The sequence below is a fragment of the Stegostoma tigrinum genome, chromosome 25 (assembly GCF_030684315.1).
Source record: "Stegostoma tigrinum isolate sSteTig4 chromosome 25, sSteTig4.hap1, whole genome shotgun sequence".
Lineage (NCBI taxonomy): Eukaryota > Metazoa > Chordata > Chondrichthyes > Orectolobiformes > Stegostomatidae > Stegostoma > Stegostoma tigrinum.
This window is the reverse complement of record NC_081378.1, coordinates 36,127,520-36,149,175: the sequence shown is the minus strand read 5'-3', so window position 1 is coordinate 36,149,175 and position 21,656 is coordinate 36,127,520. Positions and strand designations below refer to the sequence as shown.

At 42.1% G+C, this 21,656-nt stretch overlaps 1 protein-coding gene across 17 annotated transcripts in view; it reads right to left on the bottom strand.

Moving 5' to 3' along the window:
• Positions 1 to 21,656, bottom strand: part of anks1b (ankyrin repeat and sterile alpha motif domain containing 1B) — a 766,097-nt gene that overhangs the window by 287,837 nt on the left and 456,604 nt on the right. For all 17 annotated transcript variants that reach the window (XM_048554436.2, XM_048554438.2, XM_048554441.2 and 14 more), the window contains one exon: positions 17,343 to 17,483. In XM_048554436.2, coding sequence (XP_048410393.2) covers positions 17,343 to 17,483 — 141 coding nt within the window. The remainder of the gene's footprint in view (positions 1 to 17,342; positions 17,484 to 21,656) is intronic.

The following is a 21,656-nucleotide window of genomic DNA, read 5'->3' as shown; positions in this document are numbered from 1 at the left end:
TGGGTGCAGTATATGGATGGGGGTTAGAGTGGGTGCAATATGTGGACAGGGGGGTTACAGTGGGTGCAGTATATGGATGGGGTTAGAGTGGGTGCAGTATATGAATAGGGGGCTAGAGTCGGTACAATGTGGACAGGGGGGTTAGAGTGGGTGCAGTATATGGATGGGGGTTAGAGTGGGTGCAGTATATGGATTGGGGTTAGAGTGGGTGCAGTATATGGATTGGGGGTTAGAGTGGGTGCAGTATATGGATGGGGGTTAGAGTGGGTGCAGTATATGGATAGGGGGGTTAAAGCAGGCAATATATGGATAGGAGTTTAGAGTGGGTGCAATATGTGGATGGGGGGGTTAGATTGGGTGCAATATATGTATTGGAATGGGAGCCATATGTGGATAGGGGGTTAGAGTCAGTGCAATATATGGATAGGGGGTTAGAGTGGGTGCAATACATGGATAGGGGGTTAGAGTGGGTGCAGTATATGGATGGGGGTTAGAGTGGGTGCAGTATATGGATGGGGGTTAGAGTGGGTGCAGTATAAGGATTGGGGGTTAGAGTGGGTGCAGTATATGGATGGGGGTTAGAGTGGGTGCAGTATATGGATAGGGGGGTTAAAGCAGGCAATATATGGATAGGAGTTTAGAGTGGGTGCAATATGTGGACGGGGGGGTTAGATTGGGTGCAATATATGTATTGGAATGGGAGCCATATGTGGATAGGGGGTTAGAGTCAGTGCAATATATGGATAGGGGGTTAGAGTGGGTGCAATACATGGATAGGGGGTTAGAGTGGGTGCAGTATATGGATGGGGGTTAGAGTGGGTGCAGTATATGGATGGGGGGTTAGAGTGGGTGCAGTATATGGATGGGGGTTAGAGTGGGTGCAGTATATGGATAGGGGGGTTAAAGCAGGCAATATATGGATACGAGTTTAGAGTGGGTGCAATATGTGGACGGGGGGGTTAGATTGGGTGCAATATATGTATTGGAATGGGAGCAATATGTGGATAAGGGGTTAGAGTCAGTGCAATATATGGATGGGGGTTAGAGTGGGTGCAATATATGGATAGGGGGTTAGAGTGGGTGCAATATATGGATGGGGGTTAGAATGGGGGCAATATGTGGACAGGGGGTTAGAGTTGGTGCAATATTTGATAGGGGTTTAGAGTGGGTGCAATATGTGGACAGGGGTGTTAGAGTGGGTGCAATATGTGGACGGGGGTTAGAATGGGTGAAATATGTGGATGGGGGTTAAAATTGATGCAATATGTGGACAGAGTGGTTAGAATGGGTGAAATATGTGGATGGGGGTGTGAAAGTGGGTGCAATATGTGGCCGGGGGTTAGAATAGGTGAAATATGTGGATGGGGGCATTAGAGTCGGTGCAATATGTGGATGGGGGTTAGAGTGGGTGAAGTATGTGGATGGGGGTTAGAGTGGGTGAAATATGTGGATGGGGGTTAGAGTGGGTGCAATATGTGGATAGGGGTTAGAGTGGATGCAGGCAGGCTGACAGATGGGTATATTGGTAAAGTGGCTGGCTGGATAGGGGGAATGTAAGATTGTGAGGGCATAGGATAGGTCAGGACTATTTTGGGATGGGAGCATTCAGGGTGACAGAGTGGTGCCTGTCGGGTGGAGGAGGTGCAGACTCATGAGATGGCAGGTTGGATCTGGGCAGTGAGGTCCAGGTGGGTTCAGGTGGAGGGTGTTGGAACTACTGGAAGAGGGGTGGGGAGGCATGTCACATCAAGAGCAGAAATTAGGCAATTCAGTCAGGAGTTAGAGGTCAGTAATTATTCAGGTGTTAGCATGAGTTTAACCCCTTTAGCTTTCCCAGGTTAACCATTAAGCTATGTAAGACAGAACCCTCGGAAGATTTGAGAGTTGAGGCCCCTCAGAAGTTGAAACTTTGCAGGCAGTTCTAGTGAAGTCAGCTGCCATTAGTCTTGACACACCACCAGTCTCCACAGCAATGATACTCTTCCAATCAGAAGGTCTGAGCCATTAAAACTTCATAACTCTGTAGTAACCTCACAACTGACTATAAATGCACATTGTCCCTCTCATATGACCCATTCACTCTACCAACTCAATCTAACTATCCCCACAATCCTTTAGGCAGCTGGCTACTCCCCGACATAGCTATCACTTCAACCCCAACGATCTAGCTGAGGAAGTCTGCGACCAGACCTGACTGTCCCCTACAACCCGAGTGCCCCCAAACAACTACACCATCCACACAGCTATCTGTAATACCTACCCACCCCTTTCAATACACACTCACCCCTCTCCAATACCCACACACCCCCTCAGTACCCACTCACTCCCCCAATAACTGACCCAAACCTCCATATCCACACACCCCCGTATCCACTCACCTGCTAAATACCCACTCACCCCTCCTCCAATAACCACTCATTCCCCTCTAATACCGACCCACACCCCCTTACCCACTCAACTCTTCAATACCAGCTCAACTCCTCATACCCGCTCACGCTTCCTCCAATACCCACTCACCCCCCCCAATACCAACCAACACCTCCACAACCACCTTCCCCCCCAACACCCACTGACCCCTACTCCAAACCCATTCACCCACTCACCCACCCACTGATAAATACTGAAAGACAATGCAATCTGACAGCCACTGGCACTGCTCGGAAGAGCCATCTGTCAATGCCTTTACTGCCAATATACTCGAGCTAAATGCTTTAGGAGTTGTATATCCTAGTGTGCTGATGACACAGTAAGTCAACAGCAGAGGAAGTTGTATTAATGAACATTGATAAGGGACATCAATTGATTTAGTTAGTGCTTGTTGAGATCAATGTGAAGAAATGTGAGGTCATCTGCCTAAGAAAGATAAGTCAGTATTTTCTAAATTTCAAGAAGTGGAGTACTGGGGAAAATCGCAGCAGAAACCTCCAATGTATTGGGCAGGTACACAGAAAACAACATAATGAGATGTTTTCAAAATTTTGCCCCTTTTGTACAAGCTTAGCTTAAATAACGTGTAAATCCATTGCAAATGGCATCACTTATAGGACAGCAACTTCTGCCCTCACCATCCTCAGTAATTTACATACCTTTGGGTTAACAGCAAATTCTACCAAGATTTAACCTTTATATTAGAATGGCTGAGATTCTGGTGTATCTGACATTCGCCTCACATTCAATATCTTACACAAACACCAAGCTGCTTTTGCATCAGGTGAATTTTAGAGTCCACATATTTATGTTAGAGATTAGTTTTAATCTTCTAAGCATTGATCAAACCTTACACTGCATTATCTGCTACAATAAATGCACAAAGTACTGATAGCTTACAGATGAAATATTAACAGAATAGAGTATGGGTTTAGATTGTATTAAATAATAAAGATTTCAGAACAGAACCACAAACTATGGCCAGTTTTACCATGCCATGACTCCTCCCTGGCTCACTCTATCATCCCATGTTACCTACGCCTCATCCTCCACCCTCCCTCACCTACACCTCACCCATCCCTGACCCTACACCCTCCCTCACCCATCACTTCACACCCTCTCTCACCTACCACTACGAATGCAGTAAAGAAATAACTAGCAGTGCTTGCTACTGTCAAACTCTTTTGCTGGCACCTTGCAATGACAATGATACAATGAGCGTGTGTGTGATCTCAAACTAGTATTACAGTAAGACACGAAAAGTGGACTTTACGGAAATGAATGCGCAATTAATGATAACAGCTTAATTTTGGCTCTCCACGTGTTTAGCGATCTCAAATTTGGGCATGTCTCTGGGATTTGTACTTAGAGCATGTGAGAATCATTTTTGAAATCAAAACAAAAATTGCTGCAAATTCACAGCAGATCCGGAGCAACTATTAATTCTTTAGGTTGACTCCCCTTCATCATGAGATTTTGTTTTCTGTTGAACAGCCACTGACTTGAATTGTCAAATCTGCTTCTCTCTCTCCACAGATACAGCCCAGCTTGCTGAATGTTTCCAGTACTTTCTGGATTTTTAATTCAGGATTCTGATGCAGCATTTTAGAATGATTTGGTTATGATAGCTGAACACAATTGCGTTTGTCGCTTTGGACATAAAGATGATGCAAAGAAATAATTCCAATATTTACGTTGTACTTCAACACCTTATTGCCCAAAGCATGTCATTCTTTTGGCAAGTCCAAAATGAAGATGTTGTTTCTGGTCTCAGTGTCCAATCTGGCTCCAGATCAGAAGATGATGCAAAGAAATAATTCCAATATTTACGTTGTACTTCAACACCTTATTGCCCAAGGCATGTCATTCTTTTGGCAAGTCCAAAATGAAGATGTTGTTTCTGGTCTCAGTGTCCAATCTGGCTCCAGATCAGAATATTTCAGCATTTATAGTTCTAACATAATTTATTCGGTACCTATCAGAATTTGATTGCGGTTTAATTGCTGGCCAAGTCTTTAATTATCACATACATAAGTTAGCACAGTTGAAGATGAACTGCTACTCAAGAAACTCAAATTGCTTTTGGTCTGATCTCAAGAAAATGTCCTCATTTATATATTAGGAAGAGATATCAATCAATACAGAGAAAGGTGGCATGTTGCTAAATACCAAACATGCTAGTCAGAACCTGCCTGATCAAAGCTGGAGAGGAAGAAAGAAGTAAGACCCAGCATTGACATAGGGAGTATTCTAACTGCCTTCTTTCTTGCTGCACCTTCTCTGAACTCATAATGATACTTTATTGTGAACACAAAATTTGGGTCAATGATAAGGTTAACAACTTTCACTGTTACTGTGGGGTAAATTGAATAACAATTTCAGGTACCCATATCATTTACAGTTAAGCATGACAATCAGAAGCTTCTGTCCAAACCCCCCTTGGCGATATTCTCTTCCAGCCTCTTTCATCGGGCACAAGTTACAAAAGTTTAAAAACACATACCAACAAATTCAAGAACACCTTCTTCCCTGCGTGAGGGTTGATCTTTCTCAGCACCTTCTCTGTAGCTGTAACACTATACTCTGTATTCTGTTCTAGTATCCTGATGTACTTATGTAAGTTATGACTTGTCTGGTTAGCATGTAATACAATACTTTTCACTGTATCTCAGTACATGTGACAATAATAAATTGAATCAAATCAAATTGTCTTGCTACACTGGTGCCTTGCTTTGAGCTCCAGCATTGAAGTTTATAATGGGTTACTCTACTGACTTACTTATTGTCATCTAAACATGCCCGAGAAAGTTATGGCTTATTCCTTAACCTGTAAATCCCAGACGCATCAAGAAAAAGCTGGAAAAGCTCAGCAGGTCTTACAGCATTTGTGGAGTTCAGAAGAATAGTCAAATCAGACTTAAAACATTAGCTTTTTCTCTCCATGAATGCTACCAGATCTGCTGAGTCTCTCCAGCACATCCAGAATTGATTTGTGAGTTTTGACAGTCTTGATTAACCTCAATTACTGCAAACGCTTCAGTGATGAAAATTTAATTTTACAGACGTAAAGTCACATGTCTTCAGATACTAATTGTAAATAATATTACAAATCTACATTTTAAATACATTTTTCTTTCTGTTTTATCTCTCCCTTCATTCCTAACTCTCTGTATTTTCAGTTTCTGTACATGATTTTGCATTGAATTAAATGTTCTAATTCATACTTCTTGGATTGGGGTTTGTGTGCCTCTGTGTGGATTCATCAACCTAATTTTCGGAAGAGACACACAGTAGAATCTTCCTAGCACCCGAGCATCACAGGCCTAGGTGAGAAAGTTGGCAAAAGCAGTTGAGATAGGCAGCAAGGAGCTTCTTGGTGTCAAGCGCCATTTTCTAGTCAAACACTGCCAAACCTGCACCATGGGTTAGCCACATGTACAGCAAATACATGGCACGTATTTCAAACAAATGGTAAGACCTCATATTCAAAGGAGATGTAAGTCTTCTCTCGAGTCAGATAGTCTCAGTACAAAACATCAATGGCATCATCTGATTGCAGTGCAGGGGACTGTGCGCAGTCAGTTGACCACTTGAGGCACACAAAGGTAGAGGGTCCTTTTCACTGCAGTCCACAGTCTGTGCCATTGTCAGTTCAGCAGTGTCCAGTGAGTCAGTTAGAAAGTGGCACACAGATCAGGCATGGGGTCTGATCACAAGCTGTCTGTTGACATCAGTCAGATGGTATAGGTTCTGGTCAGTCCTGGGAGTCAGCAGAATCAAAGTCAAGAGGGTTATCAGGGGATACTGCTATGAGAAAGGAGTTAGTGAACTCAGTGATGGAGACTGGAAACAGCAATGTGTGAGGTAGAAGGGTCAAGGATGGGCACCTTAGATTTGATGTTAGCAGTGGGGGTGGGGGGGGGGGAGTGGGTATTGATGGTGGTCACCACAATCGCAGTCTTTACCAACACCCTGGTCTTAAAAGGGAAGTGCAAAATACAATAGTGGACAAGACTAAACTGTAGGGCTGGGACTCAGGGTTGAGTCAGAGATTAACTTTCATGAAACTGGCAGGAATGACACTTTTTAGCTGATTTTCTGGTAAGATTCTGTCCATGACATTGTAAAGATTGTTCATTGATACCAAGGAATCCTTGTATAGTGGACACAGCAACAGAGTCATGTGGGATACCCTTGTGCCAAATTTAATACAAGGTACTAGCTGCAATGATGATCTTTGCAGACTCTGGATGGAATAGTAACAGCTGGCAAGTACCCAGTCAATTTCTCAGCATCTTTTTAAACACGTTAGTTTATGCATCTGCACTGTATCAAACTGCCCTGTATTTCTGAAGGTTAATGCTTGCCAGCTGTTACTATTCCATCCAGAGTCTGCAAAGATCATCATTGCAGCTAGTACCTTGTATTAAATTTGGCACAAGGGTATCCCACATGACTCTGTTGCTGTGTGTGATTTCTACTACACATTCAGTCCAAGGCAGTTTTCATGCTTGCAGCTGCACTCGGAGCACAAAACTTCATACACAAGGTCATAACAATAGTTTTCAAGTGTAAAACCTCCAAACAATTTGTGGGCTTCAGTACTGAAACCATTTGAAAACCTGGTTGGTGTTCCTCAAGGGATCCAAGATTCAATCTGCTTTAGAAATGAATATTTTATATTAGCAGCTTTGTTCAACTTAGTTATTATTGACTTGCCTGGAACATTTATGTACAACAATGACAAGTGGCATTTAGAATCTTTATACTTCAATAACTCAATTTCCATTAAATTCTGACACGTTTATGAAGCAGCTTCATGACAGTTACTTACCATGGAATTTAAAATATTAAATAACAAGTTGCTGCGTACTGTATGAAAATCTACAAAAGTTGTACTTGCCAAGCAACAAACTGAAAATGTTAATTAAATCAAATGTTTGACAGAATGACCATCATTATGTTTTATCATTGACAACTAGAACACCGGCGTAAGGAACATAACAAAGGACACTGAACTTATCAAACCTCAATCTTATTAAGTACATAAGGATTATTAATGGCTCATATAATTTCTAGACCAATGCAGGTCAGATTATGAGGCTTGGCATAAAATTTATGAATACAACATATACGCTAACTTTTACGCTGATGCAAATTAGACAGGAGTGAACAAAGGAAAGAATTAATTTAATACCTGTGGGAACTCGACGTCATTAACTGATTTTACTGCTCTGCATTAAGTTATCTTAAGCCTGGCAACATTTTGTCAATAGATATGTTAAAGTTCTTTCATACTTATTGCTGACAACTACCCCCATGGTTTGCATTCGACTTAGTCTATTCCACTGATTGAAAATGCAGCACACTGGTTTGAGGGTCTACAAATCACATTCCAGAAGCCTTCTCTTACCATCCTATTCTAAGCAACTTTCTGATTTGGATGAGAAAATGAAATGAAAGATTTGAAGATACAAAAATAGGTGGAAAGGCAAACAATAAGGACCAACAAAACACATTTGGAAGGTTCTACATAATTGGATAAATTTGAGACAGATATATTGTACATGGATATACATCTAACAACTGAATGCTGACAGATAACTCAAGTTTTTAGTCGTTGCTCAATGAAACAGGAATAAAATATGCTCATCAGGAAAGTGACATGGAACTTGTATGGCAAAAATGTAGGAACTACAACATAATGTTTGATGAAAATGAACACAAAAAATAAGGTAAATAACGACATTGACGAAACACTAAAAGGAATTGCATTCTTTCTCATGTCTTAGAAATATAAAAGTATTTTGGATCTGACCCTAAACTGGTTTAATTATTTCAGTCCATTTTCCTGTAAAGGGGGTTTAGATGCAACTGTCTTTGATTTTCAAGATATCTGGTATGAACCAGCAGCATAGTCCCTTGCAATTCATAACAAATAATCAAAGAACAAAGAATAGTACAGCAAAGAAACAGGTCCTTCCACCCACCAAGCCTGCGCGGACAGATGACGCCTTTCTCAACTAAAAACCTTTTGTCTCCTCACAGTCTGTATCCCTCTATTCCCTGCCTATTCATGGACCTGTCAAGATATCTCTTAAACATTGCTATTGTGTCTGTGTCTACCACCTCCTCTTGCAGTGCATTCCCAACACTTACCACTGTCAGTAAGAAAAACTTGCCTCTCACATCTCCTTTAAATTTTCCCCTTTTTACCTTAAAATCACGTCCCATAGCATTTGATATTTCTACCCTGGACTAAGGACTGTCTATCCATTCTATCGATGCCTCTCATAAATTTGTAAACCTCTGTCATGTTGCCCCTCAGCAACTGACACTCAAATGAAAACAAACTGAGTTTGTCCAATTGCTCCTTGCAGCTAATCCACTCCAAATGAGGCAACACCCTGGTAAACTATTTCTGTACCCTCTCCAAAGCCTCCAACACCCTTCTGGCAGTACGGTGACCAGAACTGTATGCAATATTCCAAATGTGGCCTCACTGAAGTTCTAAGCAGCTGCAGCAACAAACTGATGGGGTACCAATATTGTGACAGTGAGTTTTGCTAGCGCCACTGGGGAGGGTAAAAACTAGTATGGCAGGGGGTTGTGAACCAGAACAGTAGGCCAGCAAGTGAAATGACCAAGGTGGAGTGAGAGACTAAAGCCAGTAGGACTGAGAGGAAGAGATAACTGATTATGGTGTGACTGGCCGTCTGAAGAGGCGTGGTTTTAAAGGCAAAATATATAACAGGCAAATCAAATCAATTTTGAGTTTGGATTAGTGCATAATCAAGAACATTTCCAACTCCAGCAGTGACAGTAAACAAGCTGCTACATCTAGAACTTTGGGCTGAATTTTACTAAAAACCAGCAAGGTGTCAATTTTGAGAAGTTTCATGGAGGGTTTCTCTCTGTGCACTATTGCTTACACTATTCTCCCTCCCTTTCAGTACATATTGTGCCTCCAGGGCAAAGTGCTTGTGCTAGCGGATGGTCAGCAGCAGTGAAATGTTCCTTGTGCTGGGATCTTCCATCACTCACACCAAGGGCGGAGAAAGCTAAACTGCCATCCTGGTGTAGAGTAGTCACCCTAGGCAGTCTTGTGTGCATGCTGTGAAGGACTGTGTAGCAGTCCAACAAGATGCCGAACAGCCTTCTGTCCTCTGCAAGGAGAAGTGTCATCATCTGTTCTTTGGTACCACATACTCACTCTAACTCTACCATTGCACTCGACTCCCACCAAGGCTCGTGGGCTACCACTTTCAGAGTTTTATGCGGAACCTTCCCTCAATAGCTCTCACTCACACCATTCCCTCTCCCAAAACTACCCACCCTACTTGCCCCTCTGTGCTTCTTATTCATTGACTCAGGATACCACACCATTTTACCTCATTGACCCTAGTCACCCTTTACTGATCTTTGCCACCAAACAAGATAAACTATCTGTCTGTGCTAAAAGGCATGAGAAGGTAGAAATGCTGAGGGCATTCAAGTAGATGTGAAATGAGTAAGCTTGCAGGGAACAAGCAAAGAGCTCTGAGATCCATCCATGTTCCATGAGATGAGTGCCTGCCCCACGGATAACTTGGAATCGCAATGTATATTATTGGTCAGCTCCTAAGTGCAATGTTGAAGAGCTGAACTGTGCCAAAGGTAGGTCCCAAATGTGCCCTAATGACATGGTAAGGCCGGTGCTTTGTCAATGCCAATCTCCGGAGACAGAGGTGGTTGGTGCCCATGAAGCATGCCCTGAGGTCTTGGGGAATGCTGGCTAATACGGATATCCAGAAACGATGCCAGAGAGTTACAACTACCAAACGCCCGGTCAAACTTTCCTGGTGGGGTGGGGACTGTCGCTGTCTAGTTTCTCTGCACCGCCAGAGAAAAGAGTGAGCTGCATATAAATGAGATGAGGTTAGGTAATAGGAAGATGATAATGAAAGTAACTGGGCCCCTCGTTGCCCACCAGCACATTTCTCACCTCACTGGGAAAGCCTTTGGTGGAAAATTAGATGTCTTTTTCTCAACATCGAGAATCTCATTTTTCCAATCCCATCATTTTTTCACAAATGGCTCATCACAGCTCACGACATTGAAGGGCTAGAAAAAGTCCACCCAAAATTTTAAATTTAGGCGTGAGATGATGTAAACACCTGGATGTAGTCATCTGTATGTATCTCTCTGCTCATGTTGTGTCAAACTGAAGTTGAAGAATATTAACTGTAGTTAAAATTGAACATCGGTTGGGGGCGACACAAAATTCATGACAGGCAAATTCAAATACTCTCTCTTTGACAATGCTTTTACTTCTTAATGTGCTAGTCTTCTCCAAGCTTGACTGTATGTCTTTCCTCCTTATTGCAGTACTCTCTGAACACTTTGACCTGCACCATACTGAAGGTGAAAATTATTTTATATGTATTGACATCATGCAAGATTTTTAGACCAGCACTAATGAGGGATGATGTCAGGAACCTGAATAAAACATTCCTTACTCAGTCTGAAAGGCCTCATTTTGTACTGATATCCTTATACTGAAAATAGCAATCCGAAAAAAATACAAGCTTCCAAAAAGTCCCTCATCTGACCTACAAACAGCCATAAATTAGAGAATTGACCTAAGCACACTGGGGATGTGACTGTGGGAGTAAAGAACACAATTTTACTTGTTGGACAAATTAAGTGAATGTTATTGACACTGTTAGACTGAGGGATGATAACAATCAGGAAAACTGATCAGACTGGGATTCTTTTGAATAAATGAGAAAATGCTGAGAGGTGAATTAAGCAAGGTATTCAAAATAATGAAGGGCTTGATAGGAAAACAAAAAAGGCTTTCACTTTTAGAGAATCTACTTCACAGGGTTATAAATACGACAGTCTCTAATAAATCTAATAAGGGACTTAAAAGAAACCTCTTTACCATGGGAACGGTCTGAATATGGAACCTGCGACAAAGATTGAGCTGTTGAGGTGAGCAGCAGATGAATTTCAAGTGAGACTGGCTATGGAGACAAAACTCAAAAGAGTCAAAGGTTATGCTGATAGGAGAAGATGAAGTAGTGTGGGAGGAGGCTCCCAGAGTTGCCATGCCCTTGGTTGACAATCCTTGCTTATCATTATTTGTTTAATTAGTTGAGTGGTTAAATTGCTGGTGGTTTATTCATAAAAAGAGCTGGGCTCTCAAGAGTTTTGTGGCACAGTGGTGGTATCCCTACCTCTGGGTTAGGAGCCTTGGTTTTAAGCCTCACCTGCTTCAGAAGTGTGTAACAGCATATCGGAACAGGTTGGACAGAAAATACCTAAGTGTGGAGCTGGATGAACACAGCAGGCCCAGCAGCATCTCAGGAGCACAAAAGCTGACGTTTCAGGCCTAGACCCTTCATCAGAGAGGGGGATGGGGAGAGGGTTCTGGAATAAATAGGGAGAGAGAGGGAGCTTTGCAGAACACCTCCGCTCAGTTCGCAGTAAACAACTGCACCTCCCAGTCGCAAACCATTTCCACTCCCCCTCCCATTCTTTAGATGACATGTCCATCATGGGCCTCCTGCAGTGCCACAATGATGCCACCCGAAGGTTGCAGGAACAGCAACTCATATTCCGCCTGGGAACCCTGCAGCCCAATGGTATCAATGTGGACTTCACCAGCTTCAAAATTTCCCCTTCCCCCACCGCATCCCACAACCAGCCCAGCTCATCCCCTCCCCCCACTGCATCCCAAAACCAGCCCAGCCTGTCTCTGCCTCCCTAACCTGTTCTTCCTCTCACCCATCCCTTCCTCCCATCTCAAGCTGCACCTCCATTTCCTACCTACTAACCTCATCCCACCTCCTTGACCTGTCCGTCTTCCCTGGACTGACCTATCCCCTCCCTACCTCCCCACCTATACTCTCCTCTCTACTCATCATCTTTTCACTCCATCTTCGGTCCGCCTCCCCCTCTCTCCCTATTTATTCCAGAACCCTCTCCCCGTTCCCCTCTCTGATGAAGGGTCTAGGCCTGAAATGTCAGCTTTTGTGCTCCTGAGATGCTGCTTGGCCTGCTGTGTTCATCCAGCTTCACACTTTGTTATCTTGGATTCTCCAGCATCTGCAGTTCCCATTATCTCTGGATAGAAAATACCTTCTGGTCCTTGTGGCTCAGTTGGAGTATCTCTACTCCTGAACCACGAGGCCTGAGTTCAAGTTCCACTTGTTCTAAGGGGGTGACATAACATCACCAAATATGTTGATTAAACGATATTCAGGTTTATCACTACCACTGCATTTATAGCACTGATATAACGCAGCACATTAGGCTCTCTCCTTTTCTGAATGAAAGTTAAATTAAAACAGTTTTCATCAGAAAAGCTGCGCTTAACTTTTATAATGCATGGTAACAGATAAATAAATCAGGAGGCACTTTACTTTCCTCACTCTTTATTAAAATAAAGAGTTGTTGGCAAGTAATAGCATGGCCAAGAGCAGGCAAAAAGTAATGATAGCAAGCAATGGTTCAAATTCCTGCTCTTACAATGGGAATCCCACACAACCACTGAAGCGCTAAACTAATGAAAAGCTACTCTGATTTTGCAATGTGAACAGAATGACAAGTAATACCAATAAACCAGTTTTTCTTTATACCAGAGCTGCAGTATAACGTTTGCTAACAAAATAAACTAAAAAGGCAGTGGGGGTAATTAATTCAGGAAATACAAGTATTTTCCACTAAACTAATATTTTTCCTGATGAGAATCTGGAAAAATTTGATTTGAACTATTGTGTCATGAATATTTGCGATAATTATATTGAGTTGAAATATATTATCTATGAACTAATGAAGAATTGAAATACAAATTGTTCTGAGAGGTACCTTTTCCTTATCTAAAAATACCCAAAGATGTTAAATCAAATGTCAGTGTTGAGGCTGAAAGGGTAATACAAAGATAATGTCAATTGGCTTCAGCAAGTATTTCAAAACCGCACATAAAATATTCTGAATTCATTTTCATCACAGCAATGTTCTCATGGAAGTAAAATAAAAAAATGTAACTAAAGTGTTTCTGTTGCTAATAGTAACTCCTCCTAAACAAATAAATATGATGACACAAGCTGGGGAAGGAAATGCTGAGAGGAAATAGAATGGGTATGTCTTCCCCAAATCGTTTGTAACTGAAGGAAACTCAGACATTAAAAATGTCAATAACCTCTTCTTTCATCCTCCAGATAGACAGAACTCTGACAATGGCTTTAAAAATACAGTTGTTGATGTACACTTCCTTTGTGTTTCTTTTTAATATGTGCATTATACATCAATGTACAGCAGGATATCATTAGCTCCTGCTGATTATTCGTCTCCTGAATACGTATTAGAGTCTCTTGTGTATTCACTGCAGTGTGACTGTGTGGGAGTGATGTTCTTGACATTACTAATGAATCTATCGCTTGGCAAGTACTTGATGAGAAGGCTAAACGTACTTTAACACCCTAACTGTTATTCTGCATCATGAGTGAAAGAATAGGTATTGGGTGGCCAATTAATTTACCTCAAATTCTGTGCATCATGTGCATTCAACTGACAGTCCTTTGCCTGTGTCAAAATGTGTACCTCTGTTGTCTTGTGGTTGCTAGATAAATCTGCAGTGCTGATTAGGAAGTAAATTTGGAGAAATGCACAAAAACACACAAGCTGTGCTCACCATTTTCAAAAAAAAAGTTAAGTTGTTTGAATAGATTATTTCTTGCCTTTTAGTGCACAAATTATACTGTTGTATTCAGAGTTAAAAATAAAATTGTCCTGGGTCTTTTTGATTTTATAGACACAATATTCCTACGTCAGTACTGAAGGTAGTTCAGCTTCACAGTTTGCATTCATTACCATGATACTTCATCACTACAAATCAGTATCCTTCCATAACCATATACGGTGTTTCCTTCCTCACTGCACTTGGCTTGCTTTTCTGTTTCCATCTTCGAACACCAGAAATGCGAATACAAAAGGATTATCATGACGACTATAGCTCTGCAGTAATGCCAGTTGAAATATCTTCACCGACCAACAAAATACTATCAATTATCATGTTATAAAACAAATCATGATTAATGGAAACATTTGTAAAAATTATATTCATAGCAATGATGCTTTGAAAGAAATAATTAATTTGGAGAAACAGAATAGGGAACAACATTCAGTTGCCTTTTTAAATTTTTTTTCTACACAAGAATAAGGTTTTTTGTAAATACGTTTGACTTTATGAGCTTCGATGATTTTAAAAGGGGTCACATCAGGTTAGAAATAATAAGACAATATCTTGTACTTCAAAGGGCAACACATTCCAAGCACCTCAGAAGAACAGCAGGAGGAGTAGAATGGGCAGAGGTAGGACAGGTAACAAATGGGTGGACAAACAGATACATTTTTGGGGAAAGGATAATGAGATGTCATGAGAATTGGGAATGGTAAAGATTAGGAAGAAAATATAGCTTAAGGGAGTGAGTGTTTGAAGTTAGAAACAGACAGGCAAGCCAAGTGCAGTGAGGAAGGAAGCACCGTATATGGTTATGGAAGGATACTAATTTGTAGTGATGAAGTATCATGGTAATGAATGCAAACTGTGAAGCTGCAAGTTCCAATAATTGGTGGTAGAGAAAGTGGGCTAGAGAAAACTCAGAGCAGACCAGGACAGTGGTGGAGCAATGTGCCTCAGGCTTGTTAAGAGTGGTGTAAAACCCTGTTAAAGCATATCAGCAGAATAACAAATCAATAGGCAGGAACACCAGATGGAGGAGGTGGCTGAGGAGAGGGAGAAGGATATAGAGGACTATTTAGTGACGAGGATACAAGTTGTGAAGTAGGGTCATAAGAGGTGAGGAGGTGGAACAAGGACTTTGAGTAGCAGTGGCAGTCTAGGCTGGAGGCTGGTACTATGATGGAAGTGTAGATACACCGTTAAGACTTGTGTTAAGTTGCAGCCAAGTCCAATGGGACACTCAGATCGCATGCTGTCAGGTTCAGCAACATTTGAACAGAATGAAATTATAGCTGCAAAACGTTTCCCAGATGGAACAGGAGAACTCATGAAAACTGATGATTCACAAATAAATGAGAATAATCTTTTTGAAACTTCACAGCAGCAGGCTGAAAATTCATCCAAAGTTAAATACCTCCAGCTAGAAATTAACCTGTTCAATATCTGGCTGCAAGGGAGCATGGCGTGTGATCATTGCTCCAACCTGATCTGCCTACCTCAGTGGTATGATTTCAGTGCCATTACCTGCACCTCCAGCACTAGTCTTTCTTCTCAAAGTTTCTGGAAAGTTCCTCGCATACCAAAGGGAGCCTGCAGTTTTGTTTGCCACTCATGCATTGTAGGCAGTTTTCTCATTCTTAAAGGTGGGCTCTCTTTTGGAGACACAAAAAGATTGCTGCAAATGAAGATCTTGCAAAGTGAATGCCTGGGCACAGAGAGTGATCCACATAGAGAATATGGTGTTCGAGGCATCAGCAATGTAGGTTAGCAGGCGGAGAGATGGGAAGCTGGCAGGAGATGACAAGGACCACCTCAAAAGGGAGCAAGATAGATAATTCCTGGACCCAAACACCTGAACGCAAAGTCACTGAATTCTAATCTCCTTACACGGCTGATCAAGATCAGCGAATGTAAGTAAAACTCAATTTCTCCTACCCTCTACAAGGACAATGTTCCATACACCTAGCAGCTGCTCTTGACTTTCAGAGCTCACCCTTTACCATCTACTAGTGTAACTATTCTCTGGCTTTCATATACCTCTGTACAGGCGACAATACCAGGAGCATCATCCAAACACATTACCATTAATATTCTGCCTTCACTATTGAAAGTCAAGGGGAACACACTGGAAAGGAGTACAGCACAGCTAATGCAGGACAGACAAGGAAGCCTGCATCTCCTGAGACTCTCAGCAGCAGGGAGCTCAATGCAACAGGTCCCCACCGCATCTGGTATTGGAGAACACCGAGGAAATAATGGCATTTTCCAATCTTATACCACTTCTTGACTTCCAGTTCACCCTCACCCTGCTAATTGGCAGGATGAGGAAGCTGCAGGTGATGCCTTTTGCTTCCCACTCCTTACTCATACCCTCAGAATAACATGTGTTTCTGAGTTCCTACTTTATGACGCCTGGGTATTGTGGCCTGCACAACTGAAGGAGGCCGGGCAATGAAGAAGACTGGATTTGACACTCAGCTGCTAATCAGACATTGGCACTGCACATACTCTGGAGGCTCGCTTGGAGTTGGCATCAGCACATGATGAGTCGCTGGATATGAATGAGCTATAAGCAAGCCATGGCTCTTCTGCCAATTCACCAGAAGACAAGGTGACAGGCAGATGCTGCTACAGAGGACTCAGGTGAAGATTGATAGGGGTTGGGGGGGATGCAGACAAGTGCCTGTAGGCATGGAAACTGAGATGCAGATGCACAGTTCAGCCAGGTATACAATCTCTCACCACTACCAAGGGGCAGGGGAGAATCGGGCTCCCGCTTTGCAGGAGACATGGCATGGAACTTGTCATCACTGTGGCCTCTGCTCCATTGCTCTATCAAGCTGCAGAGCATTGCCAGGACTGCTCCCAAACCCCCATGGATGCAGATCATCCAACTTGCCCCCATCATCCCCGTGAGGATGAGGCACATTTCAGAGTGCTTTTAGACACTTCAAAATGGGGGAATTCAAAAAATGCATAATTTACATTGACCCACTCTGAGGCTGCCTGATGCTTTCAAGTCCAGTGCCATGCCAGAACGAATTTTACAGCATGCTGTTTTGAACTCAGAATATCCTAATTTGGTCTGTAACTTTCAAACAAAAAGAAGGTTCTTCAATGAGAATATACTTGATGGATGTGTTTTCCTGTAGGCAAGTATTATACAGAAAGTAAAAATATCAACCTGTGTCAAAATTGGGAAGCCAAGAGGTCGGCAGCCATTGCAGGGACTGAAAGCTTCCCATAGTCTCGTGGGTCCACAGCTTTTCTCTCCTTCTTCCTCTTCTGTGTGGTGTGTTTTTACTGGAGGAGATAGACGGTCTCGCTGTTGGCAGAGAAAAAATAACAGAGAGAGGAATATGTAATATAAAACTTATTGCTATTCAAAGGAGCAACCAAAGCCATCCACAAACAACAGGAGATAGTGAACAGGCAGGAAGAGCAATCAATCAAAATCAGTTAGGGGCAAAACATCAGGATCGCATCATTCCCATTAAATCATTTAGGGAAGCAGAACAATTTTCTCTTCAGGCATTTTAACCGATTGTGCAAAAGTGTTGCTACATTTCAATGTCACGCTGAATCAAAATGAAACTTCTGTCCACCAGATCGACAAACAAATTAAAGGAGTGAAAGATTTCAGTTCCTTACCATGTCATGATATATACTATATACACAATTACTTTGTAGGTCGAATCACTATCCCAAGTTTAATTTTACTCTTGAACTTTACACATTGGATCACTCCTACATAAGTTAATAAGCACAAGTAGAGAAGCCAGAAACACCAAGAAAACTAATATCTACTGCTTTTTATTAACTTCTTGCAATCCATTCTATAGTATGCATCGCTGGTTTGTGTTATATTTCAGTCCACATGTGCAATAGTTGTGAAAGTATGGACTGTGCCCCAGTGTTAAGCCACACAATAAGGCATGGGACACATTGAAGAATGTGAACACAACTCTCCATTTGTAATTTCTCCACCATCTTCAATCAGTTGCCTTGCAACAGTCACAGTGCCATCACATACATTGCAACCTGATTCCTGATTCTACCGCTCACCATCTTCTTGTTCCAAACACCCACATTCTCACCACTGGCTCCCACAAGACAATAAGAAATAGGAAGAGGAGAAGACCACTCGGCCCCTCAATCTGGTGCTGCCATTTGACAAGATCTGGTCCAACATTCCTCATATCCCCTTTTCTGCCCTTACCCACTAACCTATGAATCACCTAATGATTAAGTATCTATCTACCCCAGCCTTAAACGTACACAAGGATTCTGCCCTCACAGCTCACTATGGCAACCTTCCCATTCTCCACTCTACACCGTCCCTGCTATCTTCTATTCTTGATTCTACGTCAGAACTGACCATGAAGCTTCCAAGGAACGTTCCCTATTGAGCACAAGAGCACCTTTAAAGAATATACCTCTCTGCCCAAAAGAAACTTCCACAGCATTGGACATTTATATGAAAGGTTAGCAACAAATGTTTTATGTGTTTTCCAATTTGTAACTTTAGAGTTTTCTGGGGTAGGAAAGTATGCTGCTGTAGTCTCCTGCTGGAAATGTTTCTCCGAAATCTTTATCCCTGTCTAAGAGTTTCAAAAAGCACTATCCATCACCAGTGGGATTCCAAAAGGCTATAAGAATTTTTTTTGATGGAAAACATTTCAGAGTCATTGTGGTAATTGGACACGAACAATTGCCTCCCTCTTAATATAGTGTTATCATTGCAATCCCTAAACACATGATACAGTATTTAAATGTTATTATGGGAGCTGAAACAAAAACCATATATTTAATGCTGAACTATTTGCCTTTAGCTTTCTTGTCGTCCTATTTATGACTCACAAACTTAATTTTTCCTGTTAGTGCCAAATTTGAACCCTCCCAGTACAAGCAGGGAAAATGTTACCTACATCATTTCTGATACTAACTACAGTGCAATCATCCCTGAAGTAGAATGATGATATCATGACTCATAGGCAAAAGTCAAAGTAAAAGGAAAAAAAAATACAGATTTCTCTGGTATTAACCAAATGCACAGCACTGGGAAGAGATAGAAAATTGGATTACATTTTATCCGTAGTGTTACAAATACAAAGTTTAAAAGTTTGTTATGTTTTTGGCCTGCCCTTTCTACTTAAGGTGAAATGGAGAAGTGGCCAGTCATGTGACCTGCTCAACAACACTTTTGGCTGGGTGTGCTTTCTATTAGGATAATAGAGACCCCAGTCATGCTAAAGGTGGTGCAAAATGCTCAGACTGGAGGAGAATGGGAAGAACAGCTGTGCTAGCCATGGGTAGATTATCACTATCTAAATCTTGGGGAGTCAGATTGTGTAAACAAAATACAAAATAGGAGCAGAAGTGGACCATTCAGCCCCTCAAGCCTGCTCTGGTCTGCAACAAGATCACGTCTGATCTGCTTGTGTTTCAAATTCCATATTCCCATCCGTCCATAATAACCTTTGGTTCTCCTGCCTAACAAGAATCTATCTCAGCCCTCAAAATAGTACATGACACCGCTTTCTGAGACACAGGTTTCCAAAGTCCCACAACCCTCCAAGAAAGAGAATGTCTCCCCATTTGTGTCCTAAAAAGGACGATCCTTCACTTTAAAGCAACGGTCCATAGTTCTGGCTTCACCTAAATGAGGAAACACCCTTTTCACATCCACTTTGTCAAGATCATTCATAATTTTATACACTTGTATTAAGTCACTCCTCCGTTTTCTAAACTCAAGTGGAAATAAGACTTTTCTGAAGAAGGGTCTGTACCCAAAACGTCAGCTTTCCTGCTCCTCTGATGCTGCTTGGCCTGCTGTGTTCATCCAGCTCTACATCTTGTTATCTCAGATTCTCCAGCATCTGCATTTCCTACTATCTTGGAAACAAGCCAAGTTTGTTTCTCACTTTATACTTTTTTTCTTGTTTTACACCTTAAACTGTTGAGGGGATCCAGAGGGCCATGGGTTTTAAACTGTCATGAAAAGGGGCACTAAGAGGAGAAACGTGCACAGCAAAACATTATCAGGTTATGCTATTTCCTGTAACTGAAACTCTCAGACCCAAGTGTGCCCTCATGGATCTGAAAGAGACAACTCATCCTGCACCATAGGGAAAGAAAAATGCTGGCTGTATGGTTTACAACAGAGTACAAGGGTGGAAACTCACCCTCAGACTGAAAAAATTAAAGTTGTGAGGGGTTAAGAGAAGCTGGAAGATTGGCTTAACCTGGGACAGAGAGAAGGAATTGTGGAACAGTGTGTTAATATCAGAAGATCATGTTATAATGATGTAGCAAATGAAATCACATGATTAGTCTGTCATATAATTGGTAGTTTTTAAAAAAACGTTCCTCCTGTATTCAGGTTCTTTGCAGACATGAGAATGTTAGTAGGTTCCTCTTGGCCTTTGGGCTTCTGTATGTGGGCTGTTGATTGAGGTGATCTTGCTACAGTCTTAGGCCATCCATTCCCACTGAAGGAGCTCCATTGCTGAACAGCAGCAGTTCTGAAATCTACGGAGTTGTTAAGAAGCATTGAGCCACCAGTGATGACCAGCAGCCCTCAACATTCAGCCCTGTTGCTGCCTGGTAGTGTGGCCCAACGTACATTGCCCAAACAATGTCAATAACATAACTTGGTAACGTGCAGAGGTACCCTGTCTCTGGAGCATGCTTTCTAGCTATGCACGACATGGCAATCATCACTCCATTGTGCAAACTTATTTAATAAATGGCAGGGAGTCAGTTCAAAGCAACTACACAAATAGCTAGGGGTCAGATAACATAATACAGCATTTGTGTTCTGCCATTTGGCTTTCTGATTGTGTCTGGTATCTTTAATTATACTGTCTGGTTAACTATTGCATAATGCATCCAAGATCATTATAACACAACAAAAAGTTTGCATTATTTTTCAAAATAAAATTGAGGGCCCAGTGGCCAAGTGGGACGACATTGGTCTCTTGAAATGAAGATTGTGGGTTCAATCCCCATGCGTGTCTAGCAGCGCATTGGTTGTTAATTTCAGAGCCGAAGTGTGCGTCATTTGCCTTTACAAGGGCACAGTGGCTCAGTGGTTAGCACTGCTGTCTCACAGTGCCACGAACCCGGATTCGATTCCACCCCTGGGCGACTGTCTGTGCAGAGTTTGAGCGTTCTCCCATGTTTACGTTGGTTTCCTCCGGGTTCTCCGGTTTCCTTCCACAGTCCAAAGGTAGGTGGATTGGCCATGCTAAATTGCTCATAGTGTTCAGGGATGTGTAGATCAGGTGGGTTACAAGGGGATGGGTCAGGGTGGGAGGTCTGAGGGTTGGCGTGGACTTGTTGGGCCGATGGGCCTGTTTTCACACTGTAGGGATTCTAAAAAAAATGTAGGAGGGAGCAACTGTGTGAAGATCTAATTTATGCACATTTTTATTTGTAAATAAATAGTTCTTACCAAAGAGATCATGGATTCAAGCAGCATACACTTTTGAGACTA